Below are 21,003 nucleotides of genomic sequence, written 5' to 3' on the forward strand. Positions count from 1 at the left end.
TAGTTAGAAAGAAGGCCGAGGACATTTTGCGCTTTGGGCAAAGTGCTCAGCGACTAGTTAAGTGTACCTTTGTGATTGTTGAAACTGTATGATTTGTGCTGTTGTAATTTGTGTAATGTGCCTAATTTCCTTGCACAGAGATGCTGGTGGTGTAGTTTGTGGGTAGTAAAGTGAGCATAGGGGTGGATTGTTGGGCAGATAAAATATATTATGCTCACTTTGCCCACTGGATACAAGCTAGGATTAAAGATGATGGCCCATCAGCTTTTGGCTCCGTTGTTTCTTTACCGACTGTCCGAATCCAGTGCAAACCTGCATGGGCCAGGCGGCTGTGATGATGGCTTGGCCACTGGCTCCACAGACATCCATACACTGTGCCAATGCTCTATCCACTGAGCCACCAGCTGGGGCCTTCACTCTCTTTTCATGGAGACATTTTCACTTCCCAGCCATACTGGAACTAGCGAGCACACACTACCGTGCCTCAGTATTCAGAAGGGTGCCTTGTACACAGGCAGCTCCTGGGTCAAGGTCGAGGACGATGAGCACAGGACTGGTTTTGGGTGAGATGAGGGTGGAGATGGAAAGACGCATTTGTGTCCTCTGACTCCCCAGGGGCCTGTGACCACAGGGCCTGATCTCTCTTTGTTGATGGCTGTTGAAGCTGTAAGTCCCACAAGGACAGCTAATGCACTATCCACAGGCCCCTGGGGAGAGGGACGAGGGCTCAAAGTAGGAGGTGGAAATAGGCTTTCTGATTTTATACACCAGGATGGCCAGGAAGGGTTGCTGAACACAAGTGAAGGGTGGGGGAAGGGCGATCGAGGGGGTGCTAATCCCAGCTTCCTGTTCTGATTTTCCTTGACTGCTGCTCAGGACATTCACAACTACTGAAATAGATTTCTCCTCTCACCTGTTTTTAAGCAAAGAATAACTTGATAACTTCCTGTCAAAGAATGTATGCTTTGGTCATTTTTCCAAGATGAGGGACAACAGTGGGGCGTTGCTGCTGAGCTCCCCAGGCTCTGCCGACTACGGAGTAGCTGCTCACCTTGGCCACGGAGCAGGGAGCAAACAGCTAAAAGAGGGCAGGGGGAAGTCAAGGGGCCAGCCCCCTGTTTCTGTCCAGGGCCTGGCCTTTTCCTGTGAACTTGGTTGGTGGTTCCTTCTTTGGTCTGCTCTAGAAACCACCCTTGGCGAAAAACTCCCCTCTTACTCAGTGACAGCAGATCCTCCGCCCTCCTCATTCACCTGCCCCTCGTGCCTGGCCTGATCCTACAAAAGTCTCTCTATCTGTGTGTGTGTGTGTGTGTGTGTGTGTGTGTGTGTGTGTGTGTGTGTGTGTGTGACAGAGACAGAGAAAGAGAGACAGAAAGAGGCCCAGATAGGAACAGTAGACAGACAGGAGAGAGATGAGAAGCATCAATTCTTTTTTGCAGCACCTTAGTTGTTCACTGATTGTTTTCTCATATGTGCCTTGACCAGGGGGCTACAGCAGACCGAGGGACCCCTTGCTCAAACCAGCAACCTTGGGTTCAAGCTGGTGAGCTGCGCTCAAACCAGATGAGCCCACGCTCAAGACGGCGACCTCGGAGATTCGAACCTGGGTCTTCTGCGTCCCAGTCCGACATTCTATCCACTGAACAACCCAGAAATCTCTGTTTTTGCTTAACTTATCATTTTAGGCATTTGAGCTTTGAAACACAAAAACAAAGTTCTGAGTTAGGGCAGGCCTCCCCAGCCACTCACTCATTCACTCAACAAGCCCAGCCTCCCTCCCCCACCCCCGCCAGGCCCCATACTGGGTGCACAAGGGTCGGAGTTCCAGCAAAGAATAAGATATGATGCTCATTCCTGGAGCAGGGGAGTTGGACACTCGGGAGAAGGACAGGCCTCCAGCGGGGAGGCGTCCTGGGGACTCCAAGTCCTGGGTGGTGGGGAGAGGAGAGCAGAAGGCAGCGACTGAGAGCAAACGCCCAGGCATCCGGAGCGGGTGGGGCCGGACCTGCGCAGGCCTGGGAGTAGGTTTTGGAGTCGTGTCGCCAAGGCAACCCTGCTGGAGGACGCTGGCGGTGGCCTCCGGGAGTGGAGGGAGCTGGAGTCACCCCCCACCACAGAGTGCAGCCCGGACGTTGAGGGCTGAGCTAGGACGCAGAGCCGGCTTTTACCCGGGAGGCCAGGGGCGATGGCAGAGTTGGGAAGCCGTGCCGGGGTGAGAGGTGGGGGGACGAATTCTGGAGGGAGCTCTGTGGGGTGAGGAGAGCGACCCCAGTCGGGGAAGGAGAGACTGGCAGGCAGCGGGAAGGCCAAGAGGGGCGCGGAGTGTCAGTAGTTCGAGGCCCTGCGGGTTAGGGGAGGCAACTCGGGCTGGGGGAGGTCGGACCCCCCAACCCGACTCCGCTTAGCCAGTGGCTGCGTCACCTCTCCCCCCAGCCCTGGGTGACCGTCCTGCAGCCCCTCCCGTGGGCTGTCCCACTGCCGCCCCCGCAGCCAGGCCGCGTGAAGGAAGGTGAGGCCACGGGCTCCCCCCACCCCTGTGCGCCCTCCACCCCGGCACTCGTCTGGGCTTTGGGGCCGCATCGCCACCCGTTCTGAGTCCCGGGGCTGGGCGTCTGGGAAAAGGCCCTGGGGTCGGGCACAGGGCTAAGCGGGCGGGGGGTGGGGGCTGGCGCGCCCGCTGACCCCCGGCCCCCTAGACCTGCTGGAACTGATGGTGCTGCAGAACGCGCAGATGCACCAGCTGCTCTTGAGCCGCCTGACAGCGACAGCGCTCAACCCCTGGCCGGCCTTTCCCAGCGAGCAGGTGCGAGGGCTGGGGGTGGGCCCCTGGAGCCGCCCACCTGCAGGGCAGGGGTGGGGATCTATCTGGAGTATCCCGGTGACAGAAAGGACCAGGTGAGAAAGAGGAAAGGGAAGCCAGTCCGCCCCTAATTGCCTGGGTCTGTTTGGCATCTCTTTTGTGCCAGGTCCTGTGCCAACCTCCATGGATTGGGGGGTGAGGGTCCCTAAATCCAGACCACTCAGGTGGTGGAAATGTACCCGCAATGGTCCCTCACTGGACTGCAGGACCAGGAGGACAGGCGCCATTGTGCCCGGACCTGCAGGATGCCTGGTGTTTATTAGGGGCTCAGTTGATGTTTGTTGAACAAGTGAATGAACAGCTATGAACACAAAGCAATGCTGGCTGTGACTGGCAGAGGAGAGGTACACTGGCTGGGGGGAGGGGAAAGGCTCTTTGGAGGAGCAGGTGGCCTTTGAACAAGCCCTTGAAAGTCAGGTGGGACTTTGATGATTGCAGGTGAGGCGTGTATCTGCCATCTAGGTGGGCAAAGCCCTCAAGGGGCCCTGGGATGAGTGGGCCCAGGGCCTGGCAGCAGGCCATGGGCAGCTGGCTGGACCCCCCCTCCCCCAGCTCTGGCGTCACTCCTGGATTCTTCAGGTTCCTGCTTGGCTTCTTGTTAGCTGGGTGACCTTAGACAAGTTGCTCAACCTCTTTCAGACTCAGTTTTCCCACCTGCAAAATAAGGGATAAAATGTCTCCAAAGTGCCCTGCTTGAGTGTAGTAATAATACCAGTCAACAGCAGTCATTTCCTAATGCGTAGCTGGAAAAATGACTTCGAGGACCAGAGGAGCGGGGGTGGGGAGAGCCAGGTCCGGTATCACCACCACCTCTCCCCCCCCCCCCCCAGGTCTACCTGCAGGATCTAAAGGAAGAGCGTGAGGAGGAGGAGGAAGAGGAGCTGGAAGCCCAAGAGGAAGGGCCTTTGGTGTTCCACCACCACTACCTGCCTGGTGTGCTGCCTGTGCCGGGCCCCCTGCCACCCTGGCCAGCACCCTTCCTTCCTCCCCCACCTCAGACCCACTTGCAGGATGCATCCAGGGTTCAGCAGCGAAATCCTGCCTCCAGGAAAAGGGGGGTGTAAGTGAGGCGGGGGTCGGCACTGTCAGGACCCTGTTCTGGGGTTGGAGTGGGGTGGGGATCCTTATGGGTGAAACCACAGAGGCCACTTCTGATGGGGGGGTATTTCTTTTTCCATCCCTGCCTCAGGAGAGCTGTGCCCCCACCCCCGCCGCCCAGCGCCACAGGGACTGTAGGTGCAGATGTCCCCCCGGCTTCAGGTAGGGGCGGGATGGGTGGGCAGTGTGGCCCAGGCCTAGGGAGGGGTCCAGAAGCCGGGAGGGCCATGTTCCCTTGAGGGAGGACTACCGCTCTCACTGCTGCAGGCAACTGGCCTATCCCCTCCCCTTTCTCTCGGGATCCACTGAGGCAGAAGGGAGTCAGCACGAGGTTGCCGTCTCTTCCCCAGATTACTATGATGCAGAGAGCCTACCATGAAGACAGACGCTGGGTCAGGCACCCACACCAACTTCTCTGCGGGACTGGAGACAGCCCTGGAGCCCCCCAAGTGCCCCTCAAGTGCTTGAAGCCATCCCTGGCAGCTCTTCTCTGGCCTCAACCCCAGCCAGGCCCTCCCCTCCTGGATGAATCAGTCTGTTCTCCAGGCCACCAAGACCTTGAACCAGACTGATCCCTTCTCGGGAGGAAGAGCTAGTTAGAGTCCTGTCCAAGGCCTGGGGGCCACATGAAAACCCAAGTCTGCCCCACTCTTTCCTGCTGGGGCTAGGGGGAGGCCAGGAACCTGAGCCCTCCTCCTCAGACCTCTGATCCTCACCCCTCTTTCTGGGAAGGCCAGGGCTGCAGGATTTGGCTCAATTTGGCCTAATCACGGAGTGGGAGCTGGGAGGAGAAGGCGGGTTTTATTGTCCACTGCTCTCTAAAGGCCAAGAGTGAGAGTGGCAAGAGTCCTGACGGGGAGGGTCCTGGAGCTGAGCCAGTCCCCTTGGGCCCACCCTCCTCCCAGGAAGCTGGCTCTATTGGCTATGTCCTGTCCAGACTGGGCGTGGCCTGAGTTCCTGGGCCAGGGTGCATCTCCCCAGTGTTCCCCCAGGAGGAATTTGTCATTCAAAACCCAACAAGGGTGGGCATCAGGTTTCTGGTGTCTGGACTGGTCAGCATGGGGCCACTGCAGAGCCTGCGCTGGCCAGAAGACCCCTGTAAAGGAAAGGGAGACAGGTCTGGGCCTGCTGAGCCACCTCCCAGTCACCGAGTATCCTCCCAGGAGGGGACAGTGAGGCACAGAGTTACGTCCAGGTGTTTGTATTCAGACTAGAAAAGGAAATGTTCCCAGAGTCCTCTGCTGCTTGTCACTGTCCTTCAGCCAGGGCTGGACCACGCCCCTGAGGAGCCACACCGAGTTCAGTGGCTGCCATGATGGCAGCCGCGCCAGTCACACAGGCTGTGCCCGGTAGGCCCGTCTCAGGCTCCTCCAGGCTGCTTGCACCCCATAGCTGCCACTTCGCCTCTGGTGCCACTGCTGGCCAAAGACAAAGCACAGCAGGACGGATGTCACAAACAGGAACAGCAGCACTGACACAACTGCAACAATGATGACCATCTGGTTGTCCTGCCCAGGCTCTAGAGAGAAGGGGGCAGTGGTCTTAGAAGTCTTCTGGGCCTAAGTGTGGGGGCCCAAGGGGGAGTGGAGAACCACCCACCTCCCACACCCCCCTCGTCCATCATGCAGAAACCCTGTGCTACAGAGATGAGTGGCAAATGGTGTACTAACTAGGGGAAAGGTAAGCTGGGGTCCAGGCTACCAGCCAGGCCTCAGTTGAGACTGTGAAGGCAGATGTGCCCCTGCCTTCCAGCGTGTGGTCTCTGGACACCATGGCCTGGACAGTGGCATATGGTTCAGGCCAACCCCTCCCTGGGCAGAGCTGAGTGAGTTTCCACCAGACTCTCTGAAGACAGGGAACACCTTGGCCATCAAGAAGCACAGAACAGTGGAATTCTAAGAGACTTAGGGGTCAATTAGGTCAAACTTTTCATTGTAGAGTCAAGGCCAGAGAGAGGAGGTTGACTTGGTCAAGGTCACACAGCTCACTAGTAGTCAACCAACTAGTCCAGGTCCATCCTGGGGACTTGGGGAGGACTTCAGGGAGGAGGGAGCATAAGAGGGAACTCAGGATTTGGTTGGGGGGCCCTGGGTGCCTACCCTGTGAGCTGGCAGAGAGTGGGCTAAGGTTTTGGTTTTTCATGGAGCCTAAAGTGAGTGCCTTCTCCTTCCCTTCCTCTGTCTAGGGGGCTCCCCCTCACCGTAGATGTCAAGCATCTGGGGCTGTGAGGTTATGCGAATGATGTTCTCATCACCAGACTGCAGGTCCAGCTCAGCTAGGCAGGAGAAGTTGTGGTGACCGTCTTCCTTCTGAGCTGTGATGTTGTGTGTGAGCTTGGCTTCTTGGGGGACAGCAGTTGTTCCCACAAAGGTCTGTCTGTACAGGGGCTTCTTGCCACGGAGCAGGGTGAGCGTGAGTTTCTCAAGGGGTGCCACAGTGGGCACCCAGCACTCTATGGTGAAGGATCTCCCCACAGTCACCCAAGTGGGCTGTAGTTTCAGCAGCACTTCCTCTGGAGGGTCTGCAGGGAGAAGTGGGGGGTCTGGTTAGGGTGGGGGTGCAGTTCCAGTAGACCCACCTGGCCAAGAACATCCCCCATCAGCACAGTGTTCTCAGGGCCTTGGCTGACTTGTAGAGGGGGAAGTTGGCTGGGGCCTGGCCTGCTCTCGAGTGTGAAGAGGAAGCAGGAAGCAGTTTAGAGTGAAGGATGTACTGGGTGGTAGTGTTACAAACATGATGACTTCTGGAATGGACAAGAGTGGAGGTGGTCAGGTGTCTACAAAGAAAGGGTGCAGAAACTGAGTGGCCAACTAGAAAGATATAAATGTTTGCATCTGTCTCCTTTCTCTCCAGAAATTAAAAACTAATTTCAAAAATTCAGTTGTATAATTATGTTCAGAGAGACTAGAAGGGAGTACTCATTGGAACTGGGCCATGAACTGTGAGATTCTCCCTTAAGAGGTGGGGGCTGAAGTCTGACCCGACTTAGTTCTCTAGGGTCAGGTTTACAGCCACCTCAATCTCTTATCAAACAGGACCCTCAGTGTGGCCTTGGTTTCCCTTTAAACCAGAATATCTCCCCTCCACCCCCCCAGGGTAATATGTTGGCTTTAGGACATCTTTCTATTCATTTGATCCACTGACATCAGTAAGGGGGGAGGTCCCAAGCAATACCATTAGTCCCAAGACGAGAGAGAATCCTGGCCTACCCCGGTCTCCATGGCCCATGCACAGGTGTGTGTGACAGTCTCACATTTGCCAAGGGCTCTCAGGGGCAGATAAAACCACCTGGTGACGTTTCCCCCTTCTCTCTCAAGGTGAAAGGGCTTGGAGAGCTTGCAGCCCTCCTGAGGGTGCCCCACTACTTGTCATGGGATGTGAGGTGTTCCGGTGATGGAGCTGCAACTGAGGGGACTTTTAAATCTGTAAAATTTGCCTGGATCACCCTCTCTGAGCAAGCCTCCAAGCCAGGGTTGCCAGCAGGCTCAAGGAGGCCAGTGAAGGGAGTGAGCAGATTCTGAGCCCCTGGCTGGGGTCTTGCTCCCCGTCACCCCAGGAGCCCCAGGAGTGAGGCGGCCATGACAGGAAGGCCTGGGGGCAGGAACATGCAGTAGACACAGGCTCTGCCGTGGGGGGAAGAGGGCCCTGTGTGAAGCACTCACGGAACACAGTGACGCTGACATTCGTTGACTCCTGCCTCCCAGAGCAGGTGAAGTAGCAAAGCATGACCGTGTCCTCAGAGATGTTGTAGACTGAGTACTGCTTCCACCGAGTGTCCTCTTCCACCAGTGTCTTGTCTAGGGATGTCTCCATACCACCCCTCTCAGGACTGTGACAGTTAGTACTACAGTTGATCTGCAAGGACCCTCCGTGTTTCACCACCAGCTGCTCTGGCCACACATACACCTCCCCATCAGACCCTGGAAAACCAGAAACACAACAGCAGATGTCCCCTCTGTCCTGTGCAGTGGAGCTGCCTGTCACTAACAGTCTGATCAAGAAGGAGGGGCCCAGAGGCCCTGGCCAGTTGGCTCAGTGGTAGAGCGTCAGCCTGGTGTGCAGAAATCCCGGGTTCAATTCCCGGCCAGGGCACACAGGAGAAGCGCCCATCTGCTTCTCCACCCCTCCCCCTCTCCTTCCTCTCTGTCTCTCTCTTCCCCTCCCGCAGCCAAGGCTCCATTGGAGCAAAGATGGCCCAGGCACTGGAGATGGCTCCTTGGCCTCTGCCCCGGGCGCTAGTGTGGCTCTGGTCGCAAAAGAACGATGCCCCGGAGGGGCAGAGCATCGCCCCCTGGTGGGCGAGCCGGGTGGATCTCGGTTGGGCGCATGCGAGAGTCTGTCTGTCTCTCCCCGTTTCCAGCTTCAGAAAAATACAAAAAAAATTAAAAAAAATAAAAAAATAAGAAGGAGGGGCCCAGAAGAAAGGCCAGGCATGGTCCCTCTGCTCTACCCTTGTTTGGGCCTTATTGCCCCGAGTGTAGATCGAGGAGGCTGCTCCTACCCCGGGCTGTCTCCCTGCCTCTGGTTGTCCTTCCTCCAGCCCATCACCTCTGGGTTATTCTCCCTCACGCACACCCTCTCTCTCCATGGAGAGGGATCCCCTTTGACCACCAGGGCCTGGCCCTAATGTACCCTCCTCCACGAAGGCCTCATTGAGATGGAGGTGGACTGTGTCTTCCGAGCCCCTTGCGGCCCAGGGTTCAACCCATCCCTCCCTCCTTTCCTTTCTTCCTTGAACGCCTGCTATGTGCCAGGTTCTGTTCTCGGCCCTGCAGGAATAAACAAAGCAAATCCAACCCTGCCGTTACAGAGCTCACAATCTAGAGAAGGAAGCAGACAGTAATAAACAAATATGCAAGCCATCGGATGGCAAAGGAAAGGAAATATAGGGAGTGGGGTAGGGTGGCCATTTTAGCACAAGCCTCTCTGAAGGAACGTCGTTAGAGCACAGACGTGAGAGAGGTGGGGGGCGAACCCTGCAGGTATCTGGGGAACAGTGTTCCAGAGAGAGGGACCTGCAGCCGGGCACCCTGGCTCCAGGGTGGGCTTGGTGTGTCTGAGGAACAGTGAGGTGTCCAGGGTGCTCAAGCTCAGCCAGGACAAAGGCAGGGGAGGAGGCCAGAGAGGAAATGGGACCACCTTGCCAATGACCCATTGAACCGGTGATTCATATTTGCATTGACTCTCCTTAGCCTCTAGAAGGCAGGGCTCTGTTTCCCACTGTGCTTAGCACAATGTCTTGTGTGTACAGGCTCAGGAAGTATTTGATCCATGAAGACTCAGCACTCACCTCTCCTTCAGCAATGACCAGGAAGGTCCTCGATTCCAGCCACCGAGGCCCAGCCTGTGTCCTGTGCTAATGCCACGCCCACATGCCGCCACTCAGCCCTCAGATCGTAGTATATAATGAAGTGGCAAGAGAGGGACTTTACCATTAGGCAAACTGAATTTGTGTCCTGAGTTCACCATCTACCAGCTATGTGACCTTAGGCAAGGTGTTTTCTCCTTCTGAGCCTCAGTTTCTTCATCTGTAAAATGGGCTAGCAATTCCTTTCCTAGTGTTGTTGTGAAGGTTCAGAGATAGCACATTGAAAGTACCTGCCAGGTTGTCCAAAACACAGTGCTTGGCACACGGTAGCATTTTCCCTCTCAGTCCCCATGACCCACTGAAAGGGGTTTCAGCTTTCCTCTGAGGATAGCCAGGAAGTGAGGCCTTCTGCTACCCCCTTCTGTCTCCTAGGCCCTATCTGAAGATGAGCAGGGGCAGGCCCTGACCTTCTCCTGAAGCCCCGCACCCCTTCACCTCCTCAGACCCCTACCCCGCCCACCTTTCAGCCTCCAAGACCTGCCACATCCAGATGCCATGAAGCTGTGGGGCCGTTCAGCCTGGTGTCCAAATGGTGAGGACATCCACCTGCTGCCCTGGGTCACAGGGAAGCCAGGTTGCATGTGTAGCCATGGGAGCAGCCACTGTATTCAAAGCCTCAGAGACCTCAGGGACAGCACTCCCCCCACCTAAAGCTGGGGGGGCGGGCGGCCCGCCCTTTGGGCTGGCACATACCAAGTCAGGAACCCCGGGCACTGGCTCACCTGGGCAGAAGAGCAGGGCAAGAAGGGCCGCGGGCAGACCCCAGCAACCAAAAGGGGACATTTCAGGTGACATCCACAGGCATGCAGAGAACAGCAACTCTGGAGAGAGACGGAGGGTGCAATCAGGGAGTGGTGGCCTGCAGTGGCAGCCTGGAATCTCCAGCCTTTTGTAAGCTGGTGACTGCATTTCCTCTCATTATCTGAGCGGCTCTTGGGAGGCCACGTGGAAGGTGGGCTCCCAGGGCTGGGCCTGTAAGAATCTAGCAGAGGAAGCCGGGAAGCTGCTGATAAGCGGGCCGTAACCCAGTCCTCGGGCAATGCTCCTGTGGAGGGCAGGGCGGTGATGGGTGTGTTAGTGCATGTGTGTGAGTGACGAGTGTGCACACAGGATTTCAGTGTGCTGTGTGGGCACAGAAGACAGTGATCACTACAAGCCACAGATCCAGGGAACCCCAAATCTCATAGGACACATTTTTGTGGTCCCCTCTGGGAAGGAAATATCCAAAGTCAGGATGTGCGCATGACACAGGTCACTGCAGCGAAACAGATAGAGCTGAGCTTTTCCCGGAAAATGTAGGTGGGAACCAGAGGCGCTCCAGTTAACAGCTCAGCACAAGTCTACTTAAACCTTAACACCCGACTACCTTGCAACCTCAGCCTGTCCCTGACTCAGCTGGTCCAGGGACAGTTTGAGGCTCAGAGCCTCGGGAAATGCCCCGCGATAGTCCCCCAGCAGCCCAGGCACAGACAGAGGTCGTGGGGGTCAGTCTAGCTGTAGCCCAAATCTTCAGCCTCCCTTTCCAGACCTGACTCATGCACGGGGTGTTCTCCCTGCCCATTCAGGCAGACAGCCTTAGTCTGGGGAGACTAGGGCCCCAACAAGTTGCGATGTGTTTCTAGGAGGCTTTGTCACCTGTGGTGGGGCTCCTCAGAAGCAGTGAGCCTGGGAAAAGGGGGTTCTAGTGGTAGGGAGGATCTTGCCAGAAGGCTTTTGATCCTGACTCATCCAACCTTTTACGGCTCCAGTCTTTTTAGGCTAGGAGGACCTGGGACCGCTGGGCTGGGAGAGGCAGGAGAGGGGCAGGCCTCCTTACCTTCTCAGGGGCACCCCAGATGGGGCCCCTCCAAAGGAATGCACCTGCATTCTCAGGGCTCAGGCCAAACTTCGGTCCTGGGCGGGGAGGGCAGGGTGAAGTCAAGCCCTTCTCTCTGGCTGCTGAGGCCAAAGGCTTTTACCATTGTGTGCAGTCATCAAGGTCTGGCCTTGTCAGCCAGGACTTGGGAAGCCCTAGGACAAGAGCTGGGCCTCGGAAAGATACAGAGGGGAGGTGGACAAGAGAGCGAGGCTGAACCCCAGCCCAGGGATCTGAGTCTGTGTGGCTTCAGGAAACACTCCTCCCATCCAAGCTGGAGACTGAGGGGGCAGCCCCAAGGTCCCACACAACAGGTCCTGCTCTGGTGGCAACTCTGTGGTCTCCACTGAATCTGAAGAACAATAATAACAACAAAAGAAACACCCTGACCAGGCAGTGGCGCAGTGGGTAGAGCGTCAAACTGGGACGCAAAGGACCCAGGTTCAAAACCCCAAGGTCGCCAGCTTGAGCATGGGCTCATCTGCTTTGAGCAAGGCTCACCAGCTTGAGCCCAAGGTCACTGGCTTGAGCAAGGAGTCACTTGCTCTACTGTAGCCCCCTCCCCCCGCCCCCGCATCAAGGCACATGAGAAAGCAATCAATGAACAACTAAGGTGCTGCAATGAAGAATTGATGCTTCTCATCTCTCTCCCTTCCTGTCTATCTGTCCCTATCTGTCCCTCTCTCTGACTCTCTCTGTCTCTGCCAAAAAAACCCAAAAACGACAATAATACAATGGTGAACACTTATTGACTACAGGGCATACACACTATAGAAATATTAACTAATTAAACCCCAAACTCCACAAGGTAGGTAATGCTGTTGTCCCCATCTATAAGATGGGGGAACTGAGTCACAGAGCGATATAGTTTTTAAGTGATTTGCCCAAGGTCACGCACTAAGGAGAGAGTGAATGGGCACAATGAATGAGAGGCAGCCTGGTGACTGCTGAAACCCACCAGAGCAGGGGCAAGAGAAGGATTCTTAGGGACTTGATCCCCAGGAGATCCTTGGGAGGGAAATGCAAGGTGACAGATGGCCAGAGATATTGCTGGGGCCTTCCCTGCCATGCAGGCTTCGGGAAAGGCAGTTTTGTTCATGCCCGGAGAGCCCCAATTCTTAGAAGAGACAATGCCTGTGAACCCCAACTGCCCACGCAGCCCGGCCAGCCTGACTCCTTCCCCACAGGACCTAGTGAGGTTTTTGTGGCCCCAGGTCCTGCCCTGAGCCCACCAGCCCCTGCCTCTGCCCACCAACCCCTGTGAGTGAAGAAGCCAACAGAGCGAAGGCTCCCTGGTGGAGCGAAGAACTATCACAGGTAATGTGCTTGACTTGGGGGGGGGGCAGGGTGGACTCCGGAGGGTGGGGGGTTGCGGGGGAGTGGCTGATGATGCTTCTCTGTTGCAGGAATGAAAGAGCTTTTCTAGCCAGGCATCAGCGGAAGGTTCTGGCCCTTCAAACCTGCCCTTGAGAGTAAGGGCTAGATGTGGGTCATTGTATAAAGGGAGTTCCCACAGGGTGCGTTCTGCCTCACAAGATTTTGAGGGCAAGAGGGGAGGTAAGGTGGGGGGTGGAGCTGTCTACTTCCCAGGAAGCCTCTGGGAGAGAGAATGAAGAGGATTTGGGGGCTGATGATGAGTAGACCCTAGAATGCCATAATCACTGCTTCCAAATAAAGGGGGAGAGCAAGCTTCTGATGCCAAGGAGTTGCTCAGAGATGGAGGCCACCGAACATCATGAGAAAGAGAGAAGAAACTCAGGTGTTCCTTCCCAGACCACTGTTTCCTCATCAAATACTCCCTGGCTTATTTTTTAAGTCTCTCTGAGTTCCACAGTGGAAGGGACAAAGCAGGGGAGGGGAGGGAAGAGGAAAAGAGAGCACTTCCAGCTACTGCCTCCCAAACCCTTTCTTTTTCTTTTTTCTTTATTCAGTGAGGGGGGAAAGAAAGACAGACTCTCACATTAACCCCAACAGGAATACACCTGGCAAACCCACTAGGGGGTGATGCTCTGCCCATCTGGGGCGTTGCTCTGTTGCTCAGCAATTGAGCCCCTCATAGCGCCTGAAGCAGAGGTCATGGAGCCATCCTCAGTGCCCAGGGCCAACTCCCTCCAATCAAACCATGGCTGCAGAAGGGGAGGAGAGAGAGAGAGAAAAGCGAGAGGGGGAAGGGTGGAGAAGTATATGGGCACTTCTCCTGTGTGCCCTGACCGGGAATTGAACTTAGGACATCCACACACCGGCCGACACTCTACCACTGAGCCAACCAGCCAGGGACCCAAACTCTCTTTCCAACTTGAAAATCCCCTCCCTTCTGCTTCCCTGGGTCCAGCTGACAAGGCCAGCCCTTGATGACTGAACACTTCTGTCAGGGGTGTAACAATCCATTCATCCATTTTTCTTAGTCCAACTCCCTCAACCTACATCTGACAAGCACACAGAAGCACTCTTTATCCTTTAAGCAATTCCAGAAACTAAATGATTTAGAATCGAGCTATGTGTACAAGAGAGTGGGTAGCTGGACACCAGGGGGAAGGAATCACAGATTCTGGAAGATAGCAGAGACTTTGAGGGGGGAGAGACTGGAGCCTCGGTATAGGAGGTGAGCTCATCTCTTTTACAGGGCTGCCTAGGTCTCAACCCAGGGACCTCTATCACTTATATTCTTGTTGAAAGAAAATGACTTTCAGCCTAGAACCATATTTCTGAAAAAAACTGTATTTCAAGAATTAAAGTGAATTAAAGATACAAATAAAAGTCTGAGAGAGCTTGCTCCCAAGATGAGAACCCTACAGGAACTTTTAAACACAGGGCTCAGGTAAAACTAAAAATGACTGCAGGACACTTTTCTATGCAAGAAGAAAAGATGAAAAAATAAAATGGCAAATGAGTATGGAACTCCCAATAATCATTGTCTGCCATAATAATATTTTTTGAGAAGTTTTATAAACTTCAAAACTAACATACTGGGCAATAATGTATAAGAAATGATTACAGTTAAAGCATTATAGAGTCCTATGTAGTGCAGAAGGGAAGGTACACTTTCAGTTTTATGAGTATGGTAAAATTTCAAGGAAGGCCTGACCAGGCGGTGGCGCAGTGGATAGAGCGTCGGACTGGGATGCAGAAGGACCCAGGTTCAAGACCCCAGGGTTGCCAGCTTGAGAGCGGGCTCATCTGGCTTGAGCAAAAAGCTCACTAGCATGGACCCAAGGCCACTGGCTCGAGTGGGGGGTTACTCAGTCTGCTGAAGGCCCGCGGTCATGCACATGTGAGAAAGCAATCAATGAACAACTACAGTGTCTCAACGAAAAAACTGATGATCGATGCTTCTCATCTCTCTCCGTTCCTGTCTGTCTGTCCCTATCTATCCCTCTATCTGACTCTCTCTGTACCTGTAAAAAATTAAAAAATTAAAAAATTAAAAAAAATTTCAAGGAAGACTAGAAGAGATAGAGTTTATAAGTTCTAAACCATTAGAATAGTTAATATGGTATAGAAACAAACATCCAATCAATTAAACAAATCAAATAAGGATAAATGCATAGAAAAAGTTAAATAAATGTAAATTTTTAAAAGATGCTGTTAAAAAGTCCAAATTTGTTGGCTTTGGCCAGCTGGCTCAGTGGATAGAGCATCAGCCCGGTGTATGGACATCCAGGGTTTGATTCCCATTCAGGGCACACAGGAGAAGTGACCACTGATTCTCTCCCCCTCCCTCTCCCTCTCCCCTCCCTTTTCCCCTCTCACAGCCAGGGGCTCAGTTGATTCAAGTCTCAGCCTCAGGTGCTAAAAATAGCTCAATTGATTTGAGCATCAACCCCAGACAGGGATTGCCAGGTGGATCCTAGTCGGGACACATGCAAGATTCTGTCTCACTATCTCCCCTCCTCTCCTTTAAAAAAAAAAGTAAAAATTTGTTAATAACCACAAGAAAGATAAAAAAAATTAGCTACAGTTCAAAGAGACTATCTGATTTTTTTAATCCTTGCCCTGTGTTCATCTATTACTGTCTGATGTCTGGGTTTAATGAAAGGGCAGCGCCTCATATTCATACATCAGTGACACTGGAACAGCCAGGAGAGAGGACTAGTGCATGGGCCTATGACCCTTACAAATCCTCTAATTTTCCATGTGATCCAGCTGGTTCCCTTGGAAACCAGAAGATTCAATGTGACGAGCCAATGGGCATGACCTCGATTTTGAGTCTCTCTGATGCCCCAGCTACCTGCCACCTTGTACACATAGCTCGGTTTGAAATCACTTAGCTTCTGGAAATACTTATGGGATAGTGCTTCTGTGTGCTTGTCCGATGCAGGTTGAAGGAGTTGGACTGAGAAAATTGAGATGAATGGCTTGTTACATTCTTAACAGGAAGCAGAAGGAGAGAGATTTTCCAAGTTGGAAAGAGGGTTTGGGAGTCCTCCCTCCCCTCCCCTGTGCTTGGATTTCTGGTGAGATATACTGTGACCAGAGCACTTTTCTCTATCTTATTCTCAGCAAAACATGATTTCAGATGACTAAGAGAAGGAGGCAGAAAAAAGGAAACTAACATTTAGCTGATGCGTTTTCTTTGCTAGGGTCTAAGCTATGGTTTTAATATATACATATTATTTAATTATCACACCACACTACAAACAGAAAGAGCATTCTGGTTGTGCCTATGAGGAGCAGTGGCTCAGGTGAATAACTAACATGCCCAGAACACAGAGCTGTTAGGCGACAGAGCAGAGATGAAAATTTAGGAATGGCAAGAGGTTGGCTGGCTGGTCAGCGGCTGCTAGGGGTTAGGGAAGAGGCAGAGAACAGGATTTTCTGGTAGTGAAACGACTCTGTATGATCCTATAACTGTGGATACAAGTCACTCTCTGTCCCAACCACAGAATGTACAACACCAAGAGTGAAACCTAACGGACTTCGGTGAGAGGGGTCAGTGTATTCACTGAATGTAACAGACGTACCACTCTGCTGGGGGTGTTGACAGTGAGGGAGGCTGCATATATTGGGGGCAGGGAGTATATGGGAACTCTCTGTACCAGCCCCTCAATTTTGTTGTAAACCTAAAACTGCTCTAAAAAATAACACCTAGGCCCTGGCCGGTTGGCTCAGTGGTAGAGCATCGGCCTGGCGTGCAGAAGTCCCGGGTTTGATTCCCGGCCAGGGCACACAGGAGAAGCGCCCATCTGTTTCTCCACCCCTCCCCCTCTCCTTCCTCTCTGTCTCTCTCTTCCCCTCCGCAGCCGAGGCTCCACTGGAGCAAAGATGGCCCAGGTGCTGGGGATGGCTCCTCGGCCTCTGCCCCAGGCGCTGGAGTGGCTCTGGTTGCAACAGAGCAATGTCCCAGAGGGACAGAGCATCGCCCCCTGGTGGGCAGAGCATTGCCCCCTGGTGGGTGTGCCGGGTGGATCCCAGTTGGGCGCATGCGGGAGTCTGTCTGACTGTCTTTCCCCGTTTCCGGCTTCAGAAAAATACAGAAAAAAAAAAATCAAATAAAAAATAAATAAATAAAATATAACACCTATTAAAAGGTTTAAACTTTTTTATAGTTCAAACGCAACCTCAGAAGAGAATCTTCTGGGTTGGGGTTTTTACCAAATATGGATTGTTGTTGAAGTGCAGGTTTTTAAACTCAGTTTTTAGTTAGCAGGGCTTAGTGAAAGTCATGGACTCAGTTATTTCTAACAACTCATCTCGGTTTAGATTTTTAAAAGATTAAAACACCCTAACCAGGTGGTGGCGCAGTGGATAGAGCGTTGGCCTGAGATGCAGAGGACCCAGATTCAAAACCCCAGGGTCAGGCCTGACCTGTGGTGGCACAGTGGATAAAGCGTCGACCTAGAAATGCTGAGGTCGCCGGTTCGAAACCCTGGGCTTGCCTGGTCAAGGCACATATGGGAGTTGATGCTTCCAGCTCCTCCCCCCCTTCTCTCTCTCTGTCTCTCCCTCTCCTCTCGAAAATGAATAAATAAATAAAAATAAAATAAAATTTAAAAAAAAACCAGGGTCGCCAGCTTGAGCACGGGCTCACCAGCTTGAGCGCGGGGTCACTGGCTTGAGCAAGGGGTCACTTGGTCTGCTGTAGCTGCCTCCCCTCCCCCCGTCAAGGCACATATGAGAAAGCAATCAAGAACAACTAAGGTATCACAACGAAGAATTGATGCTTCTCATCTTGCTCCCTCCCTGTCTTCTGTCCCTATCTGTTCCTCTCTCTGTCACTCTATGTCTCTCGCAAAAACAAACAAACAAACAGAGCCTGACCAGGCGGTGGTGCAGTGGATAGACCATCAGCCTGGGACACTGAGGACCCAGGTTCAAAACACCGAGGTCGCAGGCTTGAGTGTGGGCTTACCAACTTGAGCGTGGAGTCACTGGCTTAAGCCCAAAGGTCACTGGCTTGAAGCCCAAGGTCGCTGGCTTGAGCAAGGGGTCACTGGCTCAGCTGGAGTGTCCTCCCCCTCCCACCAAGGCATGTTTGAGAAGCAATCAATGAACAGTTAAGGTGCCACAAGTTGATGCTTCTCATCTCTTTCCCTTCCTGTCTGTCTCCACCCACTCTCTCCAAAAATAAAATAAAATAAAATAAAACATAAAACCATTTTATGCTGTTTACAAGACATACCTAACACGAGTATGGAATTGTTGAAAGTCCAAGGTTCGGAAAAGATAGACCAGGCAAACACGAACCAGAAGAAAGCCAGGAAAACTCTACTGATACCAGACTAGAGGACTTTTAAGATAAAAATGTTTAGGAGGAGCATAAGTGCCTAAATTAAAAGGTCAGTTCACCAGGAAGTTATACAAGTTCTAAAGTTGTATGCCTCTAGCTTTAAAAAACTACAAAGAAATAAAACCACCATCATAGCAAGAAATTTTAATACACTTTCAACTATGAATAATGCAGTGGACAAAAATAATCAGTAAATGAATAGCAGAGCTGAAACACACAATTTAAAAGCTTGATATGTACCTATAAATTAGAGAATACAAAATTTTTTAAAACTTTAAAATTCCATATATTTGTTAATATAAAAACATGCCCTAAATAACCCATGGGTCAAAAAAAAATAGTAATAGCACATTTTTAAATCTTCAGAATTGACTGGTAATGAAAAAAACATTAAAATTTATGAGATACATCAAATGTGGTACTTAGAAGAAAATTTTTAGCCATGAATATTTATATTAGAAAAGAGTGTTAAATAAGTATCCAATTTAAGTAGTCAAGTTGTTAGAAAAAGTTAATACAAATGTGACACAAAAGGGAATAAAGAGAAGAAATCAAACAAAACAAAGTAAACCCAAAAATAAACTCAGAGAATAACAATGTGCAGAAATCAATAAAATAGAAAACAAAGATATCGTAGACAGAATCAATACAACCAGAAGTTAGTTCTTTGAAAAACTAATGGAATGGGCAAAGCTCTGGTAAAAACAGAGTATACATTATTAGGAATGAAAACAGGGACACGTTACAAATTCACAGAAACAGGAAGTACTGTGGCAGTTGTAACGGTTGTGGTGGGTGGGTGGGGCAATGGGGAGTTGTTTACTGGGTAGGACTTCCGGTTTGTATAAGAAAATTCCAGAGGTTAGTTGCAAAACAACGTGGATGTGCGTGAGCAGCCACCTATTGCTATCAGACAAAGAGGTCTTTTAGGACAAAAATACTTACTAGAGATAGAACGAGTGCCTAAACTAAAGGGTCAATTAACCGAGAAGATTGAATGGCTCTAAACTTTGTAAGCACCAATCTTGAAAAAACTGCAAACAGATCAAGCCACCATCATAGCAAGGCATTTTAAAACACTTCCCTCAACTCCGATCTGTGGTGGCCCAGTGGATCAAGCATTGACCCGGAAAGCTGAGGTCACCCGTTGACCAGGAATGCTGAGGTCGAGTATTGACCAGGAATGCTGAGGTTGCTGGTTCCATAACCCCGGCTTGCTGGGTCAAGGCATATGAGTGACTACAACTACAACGCAACGCGTTGATGCTTCCTGCTGCTCCCTCTCCCCTTTCTCTTTCTTTCTCTCTCTCTAAAATAAATAAATAAAACACAACCCTCAACTATGAATAATGAAGCAGACAGAAAAAAAATGGTCGAGATGATACATTTTGTGTTATGTGTACTTTACCCACAATTAAAAATGGCTATAATTTATTCCAAGAAATATGAAAAAAGTAGATCAAATATTAGAAAAATATAGCTATGAAACTTGATTTAAGAGAAATAAAAAGCCCCAATGGTTCTAGAACTATTTTTAAAAATTGAATCAGTAATTTTAAAATGTCCCTCAAAGAAAATACCTAGTACAGATAGTTGTACAGAAATTTAAGTAGAGATAACTCTAATTTTATAAAACTATTTCTGAGAACGGGAGGGCTGGGGCCCTCTATGACTGCTTCTATGAGGCCAGCGGTAACCTTCACACCAAAATGAGACAAGTACAGGATGAAAAAGAAAAATTAGTATCCAGTCTCATTCATGAATATAGAAGCAATAATTAGGGAAAAAATACTTAGCAAACCAACTCTAGCAATGTATAAAAAATGTAAGACATCACATCCAAGTGGAGCTCACCACAGGTATGCAAAGGTGATTTAATATAATGGAGCTAATACTTTTAAGTATTTAAAACAGTGCCTAGCACACAGTAAATGTTATATAACTGCTTCATAGAATAAGAACAAGCATGCATATGTGATAAAACACTAAAAAAATCAAGAAAACAATAAACCCCAAATTTGGGAGGGTGGTCACATCTGGGTGGGTGCTAACACACAGATAGATGCAAGATTTAGGAATATGTCGTCCTTGCGCTGAGTGGTGGATTTGGAGCTGAACATATTATTGTGCTGTGTATAATATACTTGTATGTTACATATATGTCAGACATTAAGTTGAAAGAGAAATTCCTCCATGTCTAGAAAGAAGAGGAGGCTCCATGGGAATGTAAGGGAAGTCCCCCTCTCATTGGCAAGAGAGGATTTCACTAAATGAGGTTTGTCATAGACCCCAGGTGTAAGCCCCAGAGGGAGGGGACTGTCCCTTCCGTTAGGTATTCGCTCTGGCCCAGCACAGATGGCCCCTGGACAAAAAGGTAGCTCCACACTTCTGAATCTGTCACCCCAATGGCAGAGCTGGAGAGGAAGTGGAAGGACAAAAACAGGAAGCCACTGTGAAAGCAGAGCCCAGAGATAGCAGACCAGAGTTGCAGAGCTGGGAACATCCAGCCAGATGGAACTCAGATCCTCAGCCCCCACACTCACGCGTGGGAAACTGAAGCCCAGAGAGGGGAAGGGACTGAAACTCAGTCCTGGACACTCCATCCCAAACCCTTTCCATTTTGCCAAGAGGGAGGTGAGAAGCATGACTTTACCTGTCATCTGCTGAATGGAGTGACAGTGATGGGGCAGGAGTGTGGCCAGGGGTCCAGTGCAGCCCAAGAGGTGAAAGCTGAATGAGATGCTGCCGCAGATGCTCTGTGGTTCTGATGAGTTAATTCAGGCTTCCTGGTTTCTTGCTCTCAGAAGTCATGTGCTTCCTCTGCCACATTCTCATTTCTTTTTTTTTTCTTTTTTCTTTTTTTTTTCTGAAGTGAGAAGCAGGGAGGCAGACAGACAGACTCTCACATGCGCCCGACTGGGATCCACCTGGCATGCCCACCAGGGGGCAATGCTCTACCCATCTGGGGTGTTGCTCCATTACAACCAGAGCCATTCTAGTGCCTGAGGCAGAGGCTATAGAGCCATCCTCAGCACCTGGGCCAACTTTGCTCCAATGGAGCCTTGGCTGCAGAAGGGGAAGAGAGAGAGGAGAGG

At 51.5% G+C, this 21,003-nt stretch overlaps 2 protein-coding genes across 4 annotated transcripts; one reads left to right on the forward strand and one right to left on the reverse strand.

The window, feature by feature from the left end:
* Nucleotides 1–1,928: 1,928 nt before the first annotated feature.
* PRR29 (proline rich 29) lies at nt 1,929–5,005 on the forward strand. The gene is made up of 6 exons (XM_066236093.1): nt 1,929–2,212; nt 2,434–2,509; nt 2,697–2,803; nt 3,691–3,920; nt 4,050–4,120; nt 4,309–5,005. The coding sequence occupies exons 1-6, from the start codon at nt 2,186–2,188 to the stop codon at nt 4,335–4,337; spliced, it is 540 nt and encodes a 179-aa protein (XP_066092190.1). The 5' UTR covers nt 1,929–2,185; the 3' UTR covers nt 4,338–5,005.
* On the reverse strand, nt 2,839–20,708 carry ICAM2 (intercellular adhesion molecule 2). Of its 3 annotated transcripts, XM_066236091.1 has the most exons (6): nt 20,562–20,708; nt 10,049–10,147; nt 7,621–7,878; nt 6,159–6,479; nt 5,254–5,477; nt 2,841–3,514 (listed from the first exon to the last, which is right to left on the reverse strand). In XM_066236091.1, the coding sequence occupies exons 1-5, from the start codon at nt 20,566–20,568 to the stop codon at nt 5,290–5,292; spliced, it is 873 nt and encodes a 290-aa protein (XP_066092188.1). In that variant the 5' UTR covers nt 20,569–20,708; the 3' UTR covers nt 2,841–3,514; nt 5,254–5,289. The 3 variants fall into 3 exon arrangements, with proteins under 3 accessions (XP_066092189.1, XP_066092188.1, XP_066092187.1); XM_066236092.1 differs by lacking the exon at nt 5,254–5,477 and having other exon boundaries at nt 2,839–3,514; XM_066236090.1 differs by lacking the exon at nt 2,841–3,514 and having other exon boundaries at nt 5,144–5,477.
* Nucleotides 20,709–21,003: the final 295 nt, after the last annotated feature.

This window comes from Saccopteryx bilineata, chromosome 6 (genome assembly GCF_036850765.1).
Source record: "Saccopteryx bilineata isolate mSacBil1 chromosome 6, mSacBil1_pri_phased_curated, whole genome shotgun sequence".
Classification (NCBI taxonomy): domain Eukaryota; kingdom Metazoa; phylum Chordata; class Mammalia; order Chiroptera; family Emballonuridae; genus Saccopteryx; species Saccopteryx bilineata.